Source organism: Salmo salar, chromosome ssa22, assembly GCF_905237065.1.
Source record: "Salmo salar chromosome ssa22, Ssal_v3.1, whole genome shotgun sequence".
In the NCBI taxonomy this organism is placed as follows: Eukaryota; Metazoa; Chordata; class Actinopteri; order Salmoniformes; family Salmonidae; genus Salmo; species Salmo salar.
In genome coordinates, this window is record NC_059463.1 from 15,025,504 (window position 1) to 15,042,387 (window position 16,884).

The following is a 16,884-nucleotide window of genomic DNA, read 5'->3' on the forward strand; positions in this document are numbered from 1 at the left end:
CATATCATACATTTTACATATTTGTAACATAGTGTACGTTTTTCAAATTTTCTAAATATTGTACATTTTGTAAATTCGTAACATGTAGTATGTTTCGTAAATTTCTAACATATAATACGAATTGTAATTCGTCACATATTGTACGAATTGTAATTCGTCACATGTTGTACGAAATGGGTGACTGACATCCACAAGTTAATAAATACCATACGAAACGTAACAAATACTAAGATAAAATAAGGATTGCAAAATAACGTTCAAAATAATACGAAATGCTCTGAAACCAGGTTGTTCATTAGAGTTTCAGAGAGAAAAAAAAGACCGACAGAGGCATTTCAAGGGTGCCCGCTCCGCTACGCAACGCTGGGAAAATAATCAATTAAAACGTCAACATAATGGCATTGTATCTCGACCATACCTTTGGCAGCGTGCATGGTGAATGCCCACGACGTTCGTAAAACAAAATTCTCAACAAGTAGTCAACTCGGTTAGGTCCCACAAAAGCGGCTTGCGAAGCAGCAGGGACTATCTAACGTTACCTAAAAACCCGTTTCTGTTTTGTAAATTGGTTTTGATTGATGACTTACGAAACACGCCGAAAAAACGATGCATTTTTCCTAGAAAACCGTGACCATTATTCTATCAGTGGCAAACTTTTCGTGTAAACCTTTCCCAACAAAGTGTATTCTCCATAGTGAGGGTCTTTTTACTGACATCAAGTGGGCACAAACCAGTCTTCTGTTGTAGACTATGTCAACGGAGCTGAAAGACTGCATAATTGCATGCCAAGTCATGCGCTACTGTATCTGTCCTGGGACTTTTGAACCTTACGAGCTGTCCAGTCTATCAGGCATCCACAAGTGTGAAAATCCAAGTGTGTAAACTGAATTTGCTTGTAATACAGTGGCTGGTAAGGTTGACCTGTGAACATTAATCTGGTGCCACAAACACACACTTTGTCCTGTAACTGTTGCTATAACTTAACATACATCAACTAAACTAAAATGTTATTACCTTAAAGTAAATTTGGCATACACAAAAACATGGTAGACTAACGCTGATAGAAAGATGTCAAATGATCCCCAAAATCTTTCTCATGTTCATCAGTTACCCTACTGAGAGCAGATTTTCTGGATATAGGAAACAAGTCTGAGGTAGGGTCAGAAGTAGGCTAAATACATGATCCTCACAGGCTGCCTACCAGTTATTAAAAAAATGTTTTTACTTTACTGTGTAATACATGTTCATTTACAAATGTTTGTACCTTGCATTTTGCATATTTCGAGGGAATTTAAAGACTTGACTTAGATATAGATGTGTGATCACATGCAGTTACACATTAAATATGTATTAAAGTATTGATGTGGAGTCAGAAGCTGCTTGTAATTAATTGCAGTGATTATTTTATTAAGCAGCCTAAATATTTTCTATATAAAAAAAATTGTCATTCCCTCTTTACATAAATCTCTACCTTCTTTACGTCACTGAACCAAATTGTATAACAACCGATCACGTGGGGCCACGTGTAAATTCCGTGTAGGCTACATTTGAACCGTTTCAGGGTTTTAGCAACACTTTTGTAAGCACACTGATCATTATAGCTCCTCCCTTGGCGATCTTCTGTCGAGTGTCGAGTATATATACAGACGGTAATAAGAGATGGACATGATGCTCTATTTCTTGACTCCGTATCTGTCACTCATTGTCTTCCAATTCATAAGATGTCGTATGTTGCAATCACCGGGAAGACACATGTGGAAGAGCCACTGCAATGTCACAATATTGCAGTGGTAAAGAATAACGAGTTTCATTTAGTTCAAGTCAATGGTACATGGAAACGCAAAACGGTAAAGAGTTTTAATAAAAACCTGAAGGGTCGAGTATCAGCTGCCAAAATGTGAGTAAAAACTTTTATTAAAATATAATTAAGGTCTGCAATTTAACAAAATTAATTAAAACGTTATAAGGTATAACATGTATAACAAATCAGGTTTATGGTTTATACATCTACATTCGTTTTGTTCTTTCTTAGATCCACTATACAGTGATATACAGGGAATATTTATTTCACCATGTGAAGAGTTGTCACACTGTTTACCCAGCCAGATGACACTATCATAGTCATTTGCAAACACATTTCTTCCACATTATTTAGCTACCACCACAGAAAAGTGAAATGGTGTGAAGTTACATTTACCCCCAGGCTTTGTTCTCCAAACATATACTGTACATACTGTACTATACTGTACAATCTGGCAACTCAAACAAATACATCATGTTTCAGCTATGAGAGCACCACGGAGCAAGGTACCTCCTGGACAGTGATCAGTCCCATCGTCTTCACCTACAAGGTGATTGAGTCCCTGGGTCTGCTGGACCCCAGAAACGACACCCTGCTCCTGGGCCACATCAGGGACCCCCAGCAGCAGGAGGCCCTGACGAGCAGCATCAGCACCAAGCCCCTGAGGCGCTTCGTGGTCATGGACCAGACCGTCTACAACCTCTATGGCTGCCAGCTCACAGACTACTTTGAGGCTCGTAATGTTCTCTACAGGATCCTGCCCTTGACCACCACCGAGGAAAACAAGTCCATGGAGCTGGTGATGAAGATTCTGGAGGAGGTCCATAAGTTCTCCCTGGACAGACGCACAGAGCCCATCATTGCTATTGGCGGAGGGGTCTGCCTGGACATCGTGGGCCTGGCGGCTTCCCTCTACAGGAGACGCACCCCCTACATCCGTGTCCCTACCACCCTCCTCTCCTATGTCGATGCCAGCGTGGGGGCAAAGACTGGGGTGAACTTTGCCAACTGTAAAAATAAGCTGGGTGGTTACATACCCCCGGTGGCTGCTTTCCTAGACCTGTCTTTCATTCAAACTGTTTCTCGAAGACACATCTCCAATGGGCTGGCCGAAATGTTAAAGGTAGAGCAGCAATGCCTGACAGCAACACATATGGATTGGATATATGACTGTACATGAACTTAAAAATAGAATCCTTAATTTAAACAAAAACAAAGCGGTCACCCCATCTGTGTTTTGGTAAAAAGCTGAGGGATGTAACCACTCGCAAATTCATAGACCCGGCTATGGATGCAAGGACTGACCATCCATGATATCAAACTTATAGTTTTAACCATGTTTTGAGGCTATACAGTGTTTGTTGATCTTTACTTTGTTTACAAACATTGGAGCTTGCATTTTGGGCTCTGATGGGTTACGACAGTTGAACTAAGCTCATGAAGCATTTATAAGTTATATTCTTTAAAAAAAATCAATGGGTGTATATATATATACTTATTTAAGTCCAAAAATGTATGTAACAACTAAAGATTCTAGCTTTAAGATACAATAATGTACTATCTGACTATACTGTAGAGAGCAATATACATCATCAGTCTTAGAGAATATGTTAATGCTCATTTGGCTCTGTAGATCTGATTTATGTACTATTTCATGTAAATGTAATGTAAACGTATGCTCTACAGATGGCCTTGATGAAACACAGAGGTCTCTTTGAGCTTTTGGAGACCCACGGTCCGTTCCTGTTGGACTCCAAGTTCCAGTCTGACAGCCGTCTTCAGGGTGACAACAAAGACGCTGCCTCCGTGTCCACACGCGTGGCCATAGAAGCCATGCTAGAGGAGCTGGCCCCCAACCTGTGGGAGGACGATTTGGACAGACTGGTAGACTTTGGTCACATTATCAGCCCAGAGCTGGAAATGGTACAGTAGAATCAATTATGTTCCTCTGCACCTTAAATTACAACAAAGACAAATATTTACATGATCTACTGCATGTAACTGGGTTTGAATCATTATGTCATCCTGTCACGTTTGTCACCTCTTGTTCCATTTTGAGTGTAGTTATGTGCTAGATGAGCATGGTGTCAAGTTTACTCACACCTGTTCATGTTAGCTAGTGACTAGAAAGGGCGTGGCTCTGTGCAACACTCCACTCTAGAGAGTTGTGCATGGATATAGTACTGAACGCTGAACACTGACCCTCTTGATTGCAGAAGGTGCTCCCATCCTTGCTGCACGGAGAGGCGGTCAACATCGATATGTCCTACATGGTGTACGTGGCCAGTGAGAGAGGCCTCATGACAGAGGAAGAAAAGCTGCGGGTTATAGGCTGCATGGTGGGGCTGGAGCTTCCTGTGTGGCATCAGGACGTTACTTTGGCGCTGGTGCAGCACTCACTTTGTGAGAGGCTGAAGCACTCTGGTGGACTGGTCAGGATGCCTCTACCCATTGGCCTAGGGCATGCAGGTAAGGAGATAGAAATTAATTTGTCAACCAGAGTTCAGCACATTAACAAAGATTTTTTTTTAAATGCATATATTTTCAAAGATGGTGTTAACAATCTCGTTCCTCTCTCCATCTGCAGAGATCTTCAATGACACGGGTGATGAAAGCCTGTACAGAGCGTTTGAGAAGTGGTGTAATGAGCAGCGACTACAGTGACTTGAACTGGTCCAAAGATGTTGTATTGCTGTAGATGATTTATGTTGAATGATTGAAATTATTGAAACAACGATGTGTCATTTCTGCATCTTGGCACAGATATCTGGAATGCTCAACAATTTTTCATAGTTGTAGAGGATATTTGTTGGTGCTGTTGATTTTTCAGATTGATTTGATTGGAAATAGCATGTCCTGTCTTGTCATATTGAACAATACCAACCCCTCACAGTTCTACTAATACATTACAAAAAGGGATTTTCATCAAAACTATGTTTTATGACTTTGTATTGCTATTGATGTTTTTGATGTCACTTTTTCTTCTCCATTAAATCATTTTTAAGAACTTAATCATTTTTTGTCTTACATACATAATTACAAACACATTTTTTAAAGCACAATGCACTTTAATATTGTACAAAATATGTATATTGAGGTTCAGTAAATGCATTTTAAACTACCCCTAACTCTTCTGAAATGAAAGGCACTTGTTCCAGAGCTCCACTGATACTAAACTGTATAATGTTTTCAGCTTACCTGCCACCTAAGATAACACAATGATAGACAGTACAACAAAAATCACTTCATACTTCTGACCCTCGTACACGGGTCCACCAACCACATGATTAGAGCAAGTAGAGAACTGAGTGGCACAACACAATACATAATAACATTCATATTCAGGTTAGGTCAGATAAGGGGCTCAGAAGACATGAAATAGGGAATGTGTTGGTTCCATCAACTACATTATTTTATAAATGGGCTAGCTCCTACAGTCAACCATATAGTGGTCTTACAGAAAGTTACATTAGGAAATAATATTAGTAATTATAAATAATATTAGGTATAGTATTTCACACTCTGACATACAAGAACAATGCTGGCAGGTGCTCCTTCTGAGCTAAATATCTGTTTGAACTGTTCAAAATGTTATCTTCATGTGCATTACAACTTTGTATGGGATAAGAGCACAGATGTAAATTATATGGTAATAGCCAGGGGAATCAAAATAAAATGTATTCACTTAATTAAAGACCTACTCATTAAAAAACAAACAAAACATTTTTACAAAATGTTTATATTTACAATGTTGTTTTGTACAAATATCTTCACTTCACCATTAAAAAGGCATTCATTGTTCCTGAAAGTTGTTTCTTATTCACAAAAATAAAATTGTGGCTTTCAAACCATTGCTTCTGAATTTAATTTAAGGGTAAGAAGTCTTATCTCATCTTAAATGCTTAGTACAATGTTATTGTCAGTTAATTAACAAAGTATTCAACTAAATATATATTTCTGTATGATATCATATACTAAAATAAACAAATGTTTTAAACTCTAATTTAACAAATAGTCATGATATGAAAAAAAAATCGAATCTTGTCATGTTATTGTGCACTTTCTCTCAAATAATTCACGCATGAATAGTTCATCTTATTGTACAGTAAATCTCAGCAGCCAGTTTAGGAGTAGAGTACCTAATCTGAACCGTCAGATTTGGTTCCAGAAAGAGACACAATGACATTGTAAAACAAACAAAAGCATAAGACAGAATGTCTGTAGACAAGGGAAGGAAAGCTGGAGGACATCTTAGGATGCTAGCAGAGAAGTCTCATGGAATAGATCATAGCAGAACCTAGTAATAACAATAACAGTAATAACAATATGCTAAAATATGAGTATGACTTGAGCTCGTGGGCAGTGCTAACAACCATGATTATTCTCCTCCATGCTTGAGCTGCTGCTACGCCTGCTGCTGCTGCTGTTGGAGGCGTCTGGAGACACTGAGGACAGAAGGGATGATATGGGTGACAGGGTGTTGTCTATTATGTCCTTCAGTTTAGTGGAGGCCTTGTTGGAGCCATAGGCCCCTGGTTCCCCTGCATCCAATGGGCTGTCATTGAAGTGGATGGTGCCGTTGTTGAGGTCTAGTGTGGTGGTAGGGGACATGTCGGGGCCTGACTTCTGGTACAGGTCTGACGGACAGTCTCCTAGGATGGGCTCCTGCTTGATGGCTCGGGCCATCAGCTCAGAGGAGCAGAGGGAAGGGGACGGCACAACCGCAAGACCATGGGCCCGTGCCTGCATCTCCAACTCCTACACAGACACACAGAAAACACAAGAACACATAGATACTTATACTGGCTATACATTTCCAGAGGATTTAAGTAGAACTTTTTTTCTTCTCAAGGTGCCCTTGTGCTACGCTCACTGGCTCCCTCTGGTGGTGCGTACCTGTATGCGCAGCATCAGATGGCGATTTGCATGCTCCAGCCTCCTCTGTCTAAGCTCCAGCTCCTTGGCTCTCTGCTGCTCCCTCTGCAGCTTCCTGATGTAGTCCACCGAGGCCTTCAGAATGGTGCCCTTATTCCAGCGCATGTCCCTAGGGGACCGCAGGGGACAATAGTCTACAGTCAGCGTGTAGCAACTAAGCATCCTTAAACTGCATGAAGACGTATGTCCTCTGGAGGACGCCAACATTTTTGGTCGATAAACTGGGCTACTTACGGATCATTTGACTTAGGAATCAAGGTTCCAAGCTCTTTGATTCGATCGTTGATGTTGAACCTCCTTCTTCGTTCAACTACAGGGTGAAGAAAAGCAGAAAATAAGGAGTGAGTTATAATATAACGTGAGGACACATGCAAATCAACACTTGAAAAATACCAATGTATCCCAAATAACTGATTACTCCTCTTCGCCGAAGAAACTCACTTAAGTTGTGGTTGTCCTTTTTTTGTCTCTCCTTGGCCATCGCTCGGACCTCAGCTTCTGGACGGAAGGGAAACACTTTTGAGTGACAAGTGAAGGTGTCTTATTTCTTACAAACTCAAGATGGTTACAACCCTTTTCTAGCTAAACACCATTCATGTAACCCATTGGGTATCTTAACTACATTTTTACTGATACATAGATCTCATTTGTCAATATACACAAAATACTTTACAGAGGCAATTGTAAATAACTGCCTTTCATGCTGCATTTAATATCACAAAAATATCCAATCTGAGATAGATTATTATGAATCCCCACTGACATTTTAGTTCAGGTACGTTAGTGAGCCACCATGAAAATAGTTTAATAATGTATTTAAAAAAAGGGAAATAAACAATGGTTTGAAAATGTGAAAACCTAGTGATAACGTACCAACTGGAAAGCCCTCAGGCCTTTGGTAGTTGTCAAACTGGCCACAGGATGCAGTCTTGTCAAGTATGTTCATCATGCCAGGAGCTTGAGTATTGGTAAATTATTTGTAATTTTTTTTATTTATAGCTAACAGTATGTTATGCATTTTACAAATTGCACACAATATTGACGCATATATGCTTCTTTAACTGTTAGTATTAGTATATTATTAGTATACTATTGGTATATCACTACGATGGTTTCATAAACAAATAAAAAATAGATCTATTTAGGATTTGACAGGGTTGACAATATTTAATATGGAGATGCTTTGCTGATGGTGTCGTGTCAATTATTGGTTATACTCGGCAGACCAAAAATGTACCTGAGAATTCCCTTTTTATGTTGGATAAACTACCAGGGCAGGAGTTACTGCTGGTAAGTCTGTGGTTTCCATACATGTCCAGAAGATTACCAGATACAGGGAGCTGGGGAAAGGAACAGAACATTCAATGATTGCAATGCAACATGTCAGAAAGATATTGATATTCTATAGCATGCAAACTGAAGTTCCTTTTCAGTAAATGTGTTGTACTGCCTGAATATTACAGTGATTGCTATTGCACTTAACATTTGAAAAAGTTCTTTGTATTGGGAAGGATCTAAATTTACTGTATTTGTAATCTGGAGGCCGGGGTCCATAAATCCAAGAATATCATCATTATAACTTGTTTCCAAGCTAATAATGTCATCAATGACATCGTCCATCTGTAATAATAAAACAAAAACATTATAAACCAACCTAAAGTACCAGATTTGTATTAAAATAATGTTCTGATAGACAACATTGAAAGATGTACCAGAAATCTATATGTATTTTGTACCCAGTTTACCATATTCCTGAAGAAGTTATAAATCCATTGTGAGATCAAAATGAAAAACCAGTGGGAATGGTATATGCATTGGATCTCTGTGTCCTCTCTTTTATGCCTACCTCCTTCTCGCAGTTTGAGGTGAGGGTCAGCAGGGCCATGGGGCTGTTGGGGGCACTGCTGCCTGGGCCGGGGGGCATCCCGTGCTCCGGGGGCTGGCTGTGGCACTGCAGGCTGCTGGCCTGGCTGCCAGGCTTACCCCCGAGGGTGGTGGACAGGTACTGCCTCACCTGCTGTCTTTGGGCCTGCTGAATGTGGTACTTGGTGGGGTTCTCCAGATGGGTCTGCACCTTGGTGGGGGGAAATGAGAGACGTTGGAAGACGGTGAACATTTTTCCAAAGTTAGTTTTGTTCAGTGTCGGTAATGAGGTTCCTGGGGTAGACCATTTTATCCTATGGAAACGTATAGTTATCCAGTGAAATGTGGCTTTGTTCTTTGTAAAATGTCTCCCAATAAAGATCTGTGAGATTCTGTGGATTGATCTTCCGACTTGAATGCATGTCTGAAGATCAACACATGGATTGTACAATCATAAACATTAAGCCAAACCTTTTCAATCACAGCCTCCAGTTATACGCCCCTTTCTTTCTTTTACTCAGTGACAGTGAACTATACAGTGCACTGAGGACAATGTCATGAGTTCAATGTATTTATTTATGTTTGTACAAATATAGTACATACATAAATATGACAATATACAAGTGACACTAACACTGATAGTAATACTGCATACTGATAGAAAACCAAACCCCCCAAAACAGTTGGTAATGGTAAAACTCACCTGGTAATGGCTGTATTCAAGCATCTCCAACATATTGTAATTTGTATGATAGTATGTATCAGATATCCCTTTTGTCTGGTCAGTCAACTGTGTGGATACAAGGCTACCATGTGCAAACAAGAGGACAGGCTTGGTCAGTTTAACTTATTAATGGCAAACCCCTAATTAGTTATACAAGTTTGGAGACAGGGGGAGGATACCAGGGCTCATCCTCCCTATGTTGTGTTGTTCTAGCTAAACTATGAATTTATGTCTTCACAGCGTTCATTTGACGTCAACATCTCCGTCTCACAAAGGACTCTTTCTGCAAGTGGGTTACTAGTTTCCAAATTGAAACTCGCTCACGGCTAACTAACGTTTCATCTTTAGTTCCGCTCATCTAGTATAAAACATTATTTTTTCTGAGAACCCGGAATACAATTGACACCACTGTTCCATTACAAACATTGCGTAACAAAAAGATAAATCCAAAAATGTAGCTGGATTTTTAGAACAGACCATCCCACGTGTTAAACTTAGTCTCAGTGGTTCCCAAATGGTGTGCCAGTATCCACTAGTCTACTAAGTCATGGCCAGTTCCTAGTTAGTCTGCAGCTAAAGAGGTGACTAGGGTTAAAAAGACTAGGGGATCACAAATTCAGTTTAAAATGGATCACAGGCATGGCACAAAAGTAGAATCACTGCTGGTTTGACACCTTTGGAATATGACATTATCAGAAACAAATATTACTGTTTATTTAGGAAGATTAATATATGTCAATACAGTTTAATAGTTGATCTAGACCATTAGACCTGTATGCCAATAAAGTTCAACCCTGCTTAGAAAAGTTTGTTACAGTTTATCTGCCATTCAGAAGACACGTGCCCATTCATGTTTCCAAAACCATGTCAAATATGAAAAAATAAAAGACACTGTAAGTAGTTGTATCTAACACAAGGGCTAACTGTACTGTATATAAATCAGTTGAGATCCCTATCAACCGAGAATATTATCTCATCCTCACACCCTTGTATAGGAAGATCATTTGTTTTGACAGATTTTGGTCTGTCTCTACATGTACAAGCTATGAGCAGAGTGCCAACTGGGATTTCCCCAATGCAAAAAAACTAAAACAGTTATTAGCTAATTTATAGAGCTTTTCATTTATACATTTTTAGTATAGACAAGTGTGTTACTAAAATTGTTAGAAAAATCTTTACATTCTCAAATCGAACCAAAAAATCCTCCCTAAAATCCACTACCAGAAATGTTAAGCTCACAACTGACAATTCTATTCTAACAAAGCTGGCCCATTATTCTGGGGCAGTCATTTAGTTAAAACTGCAGGGGTCATACCTGGAGCCAACACCTATGATGCAGAGCAACCTGGTCTCAGAGCAAAACACATTTTATTTTACTAACAACCATGCCATTCCATAGAGTACCACAGTATGTGTCATAATACCAATAAAACCTAGCAGTCAAACAAGGAAATGGTTCCAATCCTTTTTCTACCATACATTTTTCTCATAGGGGATTTTAGAAACACTTAAAATAACAGCTGTGTTCCGAGTAGGCTTACTCTGGCGTGACATTTTGATAATGGTGTAAATCTTTCTAGGACAAGGTGACTTTTATCAATATATTCGCCTGTATCCACAAGGCAAACATAACTTATTTTAAGTGTTTCTAAAATTCCCTATGGGAAAAATGAATGGTGGAAAAATGATTGGAACCATTTCCTGTTTGACCGTTAGGTTTTATGGGTATGATGACACCTCCACTATGGGGCTCTACTTAGTATGAAATGTTACTTTATCTTAGGTTACATTACATTGGCTTACTAATGTAATAGTAGTCGTACAATATAATACGAATTGCAGGATGTATAGTATCCTATGTCTTGATTGTTTAATATGATATATTATGTTTGACTGCTTTAGTGTGATATATTATGCTCTACTGCTTCAGTATGATATGCTAGGGGGTAAGGTTAGGGTTAAGGTTAGGTTTAGGAGTAAGGTTAAAGGGTTAAGGTTAGGTTAGGGGAAGGGTTAGTTAATATACTAAGTAGTTGCAAAGTAGCTAAAAAGTAGAAAGTAGTTGCAAAGTTGCTAAAAAGCTGATATTGTCCATGATGAGATTCAAAAACGCAGCCTTTGTGTTGCTAGACAATAGCGTTATATACCAACCCATCCACCCTGACTAACCACCCTCCTTTAGTTTTTGCCTTACGTAACCTATGTTCATACCAAACGCAATATATCATACTAATCTGAGTGTCCCGGATTTACGTAGGCCAATGTAATGTTATCTAACGTAAAGTAACATATCATACTAAATGGAGTGGCATGAATTTTTTAAAATATAATACGTTTTGCAGAGAACTGTGCAGAGCGCTGTAGCTAAGCCTATCCTAGTCTAATGTTGCAGACAACTCCTCCCTCTCACACTTAATATTTGTAATTAGACTCTCTTCTCTATCTACCTGTCAAAAACTCCTTGCACCCTTAAGCGCATACAGTGGGCTGCTAGACATTGCTTTCACATAATATGGTATTACTTGCCCTTTGAGCCATGCACACCATATGCTACAATAGTTGAGATGTAGTTCTTAGAAATAACCTTTAAAAAAGAGACCTGAACCTTGAAAATAAAAATGGAGATCCATAACATTAACATTGAATGTCCTTTTCTAATCTAGGAACTTCTGTTTAGCAACCTGTTCAACGCTGTACACCATTACATCAAAAGGACCAACATTGTTCCAAATGGGTCTAAGTGTAAACTGAGAACGTACATTTTTACTCTTGGGAGAAGTTAATTCCATTATTTGCCAGTCACCAATAAATGTGTATTTCTCTGACAGAAAAAATCCAAAGAGATGAGGATACAAGACACTAAACTTCTTGTCGGAACATGCATATTTCCCCATTACATACTACTAATTACATACTCACGCAACTGACTAGAGGAGCATTCAAAAGGATGATGCTAACAGTGCCAGTTCTCAATACAATTCCACAGATGTGGTCTATGAATGAGGTGACGAAGTTGGCGAACGAACTGTTTAGCCATGAGTCCAAATTGATGAGGATCCTCACATGAGATAAAGCGATATCAATAGCCCTCTCTCACAAACATGATGGATTAACATACCCTCTTAAACCCTAAACATAGAGATCCCAGCTAACACATCTAGGGAGAGCGATGTTACCCGTAATGTTATCCGTAATGTTCCCCTAATGTTTGTGTCCAGTTTTCCGTTAGTTAGGGTAACATGTTTTCGTGTTAAAGGTAGGAGAACATTCCCTTAATGCCAAACAGAACTTATCTAGAACGTGGTTACAACAGTAATTCTCTAGGCAACTTTTATGGGACTTTGCAAGAACATTCATGTGTACAGTTTTCTGAGGGTTAGATGAATATTCCCTAGCCACTCTCCCAATAATGTATATCTCTAGGACGTGTTTATTGGGCTAGTGATAGTTAGGCCCTGTCCAGAAGAAACCCTAACCCCTTCTCCCTAGGCACGTGTAGATCTGAAACAACTTGATAGGTGTAAGCAATGGGGTGAATGCACTTTGAATTAAATCTCAGCTCTGTTAAAAGTACACTCAAGAAAATATTTTATTGATCGTAGTGATTCAGGAGTATCATTAAAACGGGCTAATATGCCCCTCCAACATTAAACAACTACACAGAAAGCCCATAAATAGCAGAAATATGTACTGTGAACTAAGAGGCTGTAAGTTCAAATCCCAGGTCAGGATATGCTGAATAATAATTACTAATTGAACATGCATAATGTAATCATGTACGTCAAAGTGTGTCAAATATGTAAGTTGAAAACACTGTATCTTAAAAGCACTGTGCGTATGAGTATCCCTAACCTGGAAAAAAGACAAAGATCTGTGACTCGATCAGTGGTTCACCAATCAGGGCCTTGATTGGCTCGACAACAGTAATAAGTAGTTATGTGTATTGATTTATTTTTGGACACATAAATGTTCTTGCAATGTTCACGTGTCTAGAACAATAATATCTTATGTTCTGTGTATGTTTGGTGGGACATTGATAGAATATTTTCCTAACCCTTGTACCCTTGTACACATGAATGTTCTTGCAACTTTCCCATGAAACATGTCTAGAACATTAATAACTTAAGTTCTGAGAACATGGTAACCACGTTTTGGGTAAGTTCTATTTGACATTAAGGTAATGATCTCATGGAAACATTTCAGGCACACCACATTAGTGACCTAATGAGACTCTTAATGGAACGTTCTCTAAAGTTCTGTAAGGTCTGTCATCAGGAATGGACCAAGGCGCAGCGGGAATGTGGATACTCATATTTTTAATAAACACAAGTAAAGCATCCACAGGAAAAAAACAATAAAAACCAATATAAAAAATATATTCAACTTCTTAGATGCATTCAGATTCAGTTTTCAAATTCAGTTCTCTAAATGTAGTTTCAAAACCAGAGACAACATCCTGGTACTTTGTCAGCCAGGAAAGGTAGAGGAGAATAGATAGAATCAAACACTCACTGTGGTCATTGGAAGCTTCTGGCGGTTTCTGAAGCCAATGTGGCCTGTTTAATTTATTTTCCTGCTATGAATTTGGCTCTAGCATTTGAACCGTTTTTGGCTATGAAGCTAAGACTCTCTGGAACATGGACGTGCCTTCTATTTCCGTCTATGGTGATCACAGGTGGTGTTAGAAGGGAGTGTCACAAAATAAATGGCCCACATAACAATATAGTTGAATAGCCCTGTCATGGCCCTTCTAAGGATAGCCGTTCCACTCCTTATTTAATCTTGCTCTTGACACTAACTGGGTTCGAACCAGGTCTCCTGCATGTCAATAACTGTGTTAGTAGAGCTGCGATGATAGACCGAAAATTATCAACACCATCATATCGATCACTTTATATGAATATATGTAGCTTAGAAAGGATCATTAAATCAATAATAAGGTCCATGAAATCAATAACTTGCTAACATCAGATAACATTCATAAATTAGCCATTTCTGAAACTCATTTAGATAGTTCATTTGATAATACAGCAGCAGCAGTACAAGGAAATAACATCTGTAGAAGAGACAGGATTGCTTATGGGGGAGGTGTTGCTGTATATATTCAGAGCCATATCCCTGTCATATATTCAGAGCCATATCCCATATCCCTTTGGGCTCCCAAGTGGCGCAGTGGTCTAATGCATTGCATCTCAGTGCTAGAGGCACCACTACCCTGGTTCGATCCTTGGCTGTATCACAACCAGCCGTGATTGGGAGTACCATAGGGCGGTGCAAAATTGGCCCAGTGTCGTTAGGGTTTGGCTGGGGTAGGTGTCATTGTAAATAAGAATTTGTTCTTAACTGACTTGCCTAGTTAAATAAAAAGTCATGCTTGGAGATGATCTTATTTGAAGTGTAGTGGTTGCAGGTTCACTTGGCACATCTTAAGCCTTTACTTTTGGGGTGTTAGGCTAACAGTAAGTATCTAAATAATATGTGGGAAATGCTTGATAGCGTATGAGATATAAACAGAGAGGTATACTTTCTTGGGGACCTAAACATTGACTGGTTTTCATCAAGCTGTCCGCTCAAGAGGAAGCTTCAGTGCCTGTAATCTGGTTCAGGTTATTAATCAACCTACCAGGGTGTTTACAAACACTACAGGAACAACATCATCTACATGTATTGACTACATTTTTACTAATACTGTATAACTTTGTTCTAAAACTGTATCCGTAACCATTTGATGCAGTGATCACAATATAGTGGCACTATCCAGGAAAGCCAAAGTTCCAAAAGCTGGGCCTAAAATAGTTTATAAGAGATCATACACAATATTTTGCTGTGACTCTCATGTGGATGACGTTAAAAATATTTGTTGGTCTGAAGTGATTAATAAGGAGCATCCAGACAGTGCAGTTGATGAATTTATGAAATTGCTTCTTCCAATTATTGATCAACATAACCTGTTAAGAAACTGACTGTTAGATCTGTTAAGGCTCCATGGATTGATGAGAAATGTAAAAACTGTACGGTTGAAGGAGATGGGGCAAAAGGAGTGGCTAATAAGTCTGCCTGCACATCTTACTGTCTGACATACTGCAAATTGAAAAACTCAACAAAAATAAGAAGAAACTGTACGAAGCCAAGATTAATGATATAGATTTTTTTTAATTGTTCAATAATGATCCATAATGGATCATTAATTGTTCAATAACGATCAATAATGACAAACCTCCTGGCATTGACAACTTAGATGGAAAGCTACTGAGGATGGTAGCTGACTCAATAGCCACTCTTATCTGTCACACTGGTCACATTAATAATGGAACACTGGTCACTTTAATAATAATTACATACTGTTTTACCCATTTCATCTGTACAGTCTTGGCTAAAAGTTTTGAGAATGACACAAATATTAATTTACACAAAGTTTGCTGCTTTAGTGTCTTTAGATATTTTTGTCAGATGTTACTATGGAATACTGAAGTATAATTACAAGCATTTCACAAGTGTCAAAGGCTTTTATTGACAATTACATGAAGTTGATGCAAAGAGTCAATATTTGCAGTGTTGACCCTTCTTTTTCAAGACCTCTGCAATCCGCCCTGGCATGCTGTCAAATAAATTCTGGGCCACATCCTGACTGATGGCAGCCCATTCTTGCATAATCAATGCTTGGAGTTTGTCAGAATTTGTGGATTTTTGTTTGTCCACCCACCTCTTGAGGATTGACCACAAGTTCTCAATGGGATTAAGGTCTGGTGAGTTTCCTGGCCATGGACCCAAAATATTGATGTTTTGTTCCCCGAGCCACTTAGTTATCACTTTTGCCTTATGGCATGGTGCTCCATCATGCTGGAAAAGGCATTGTTTGTCAAAAAACTGTTCCTGGATGGTTGGGAGAAGTTGCTCTCGGAGGATGTGTTGGTACCATTCTTTATTCATGGCTGTGTTCTTAGTCAGAATTGTGAGTGAGCCCACTCCCTTGGCTAAGAAGCAACCCCACACATGAATGGTCTCAGGATGCTTTACTGTTGGCATGACACAGGACTGATAGTAGCGCTCACCTTGTCTTCTCCGGACAAGCTTTTTCCGGATGCAGCAAACAATCGGAAAGGGGATTCATCAGAGAAAATGACTTTAACCCAGTCCTCAGCAGTCCAATCCCTGTACCATTTGCAGAATATCAGTGTGTCCCTGATGTTTTTCCTGGAGAGAAGTGGCTTCTTTGCTGCCCTTCTTGACACCAGGCCATCCTCCAAAAGTCTTCACCTCACTGTGCGTGCAGATGCACTCACACCTGCCTGCTGCCATTCCTGAGCAAGCTCTGTACTGGTGCTGCCCCGATCCCGCAGCTGAATCAACTTAAGGAGACGGTCCTGGCACTTACTGGACTTTCTTGGGCGCCCTGAAGCCTTCTTCACAACAATTGAACCACTCTCCTTGAAGTTCTTGATGATCCGATAAATGGTTGATTTAGGTGCAATCTTACTGGCAGCAATATCCTTGCCTGTGAAGCCCTTTTTGCAAAGCAACGATGACGGCACGTGTTTCCTTGCAGGTAACCATGGTTGAC

General features: G+C 39.4%; 2 protein-coding genes across 3 annotated transcripts; one reads left to right on the plus strand and one right to left on the minus strand.

The window, feature by feature from the left end:
* Nucleotides 1-1,533: 1,533 nt before the first annotated feature.
* On the plus strand, nt 1,534-4,813 carry LOC106582857 (2-epi-5-epi-valiolone synthase). Its single transcript, XM_014166398.2, has 5 exons — nt 1,534-1,897; nt 2,285-2,924; nt 3,488-3,724; nt 4,018-4,270; nt 4,389-4,813. The coding sequence occupies exons 1-5, from the start codon at nt 1,722-1,724 to the stop codon at nt 4,463-4,465; spliced, it is 1,383 nt and encodes a 460-aa protein (XP_014021873.2). The 5' UTR covers nt 1,534-1,721; the 3' UTR covers nt 4,466-4,813.
* A 390-nt stretch (nt 4,814-5,203) lies between these two features.
* LOC106582858 (microphthalmia-associated transcription factor) lies at nt 5,204-9,840 on the minus strand. 2 transcript variants are annotated; one of them, XM_045705703.1, is made up of 9 exons: nt 9,303-9,840; nt 8,583-8,810; nt 8,261-8,356; nt 7,974-8,076; nt 7,610-7,693; nt 7,178-7,231; nt 6,971-7,046; nt 6,698-6,845; nt 5,204-6,559 (listed from the first exon to the last, which is right to left on the minus strand). In XM_045705703.1, the coding sequence occupies exons 1-9, from the start codon at nt 9,333-9,335 to the stop codon at nt 6,167-6,169; spliced, it is 1,215 nt and encodes a 404-aa protein (XP_045561659.1). In that variant the 5' UTR covers nt 9,336-9,840; the 3' UTR covers nt 5,204-6,166. The 2 variants fall into 2 exon arrangements, with proteins under 2 accessions (XP_045561659.1, XP_014021875.2); XM_014166400.2 differs by lacking the exon at nt 9,303-9,840 and having other exon boundaries at nt 8,583-8,987.
* Nucleotides 9,841-16,884: the final 7,044 nt, after the last annotated feature.

Coding starts and splice junctions, on each gene's coding strand:
- LOC106582857 (XM_014166398.2), top strand. CDS start 1,722: ATGTCGTATGTTGCAATCACCGGGAAGACACATGTGGAAGAGCCACTG. Junction 1,898..2,284: donor CGAGTATCAGCTGCCAAAAT/GTGAGTAAAAAC, acceptor ATCATGTTTCAG/CTATGAGAGCACCACGGAGC. Junction 2,925..3,487: donor GGCTGGCCGAAATGTTAAAG/GTAGAGCAGCAA, acceptor TATGCTCTACAG/ATGGCCTTGATGAAACACAG.
- LOC106582858 (XM_014166400.2), bottom strand. CDS start 8,852: ATGTTCACCGTCTTCCAACGTCTCTCATTTCCCCCCACCAAGGTGCAG. Junction 8,357..8,582: donor CCTCAAACTGCGAGAAGGAG/GTAGGCATAAAA, acceptor TTATTATTACAG/ATGGACGATGTCATTGATGA. Junction 6,560..6,697: donor ATCTGATGCTGCGCATACAG/GTACGCACCACC, acceptor GTGTCTGTGTAG/GAGTTGGAGATGCAGGCACG.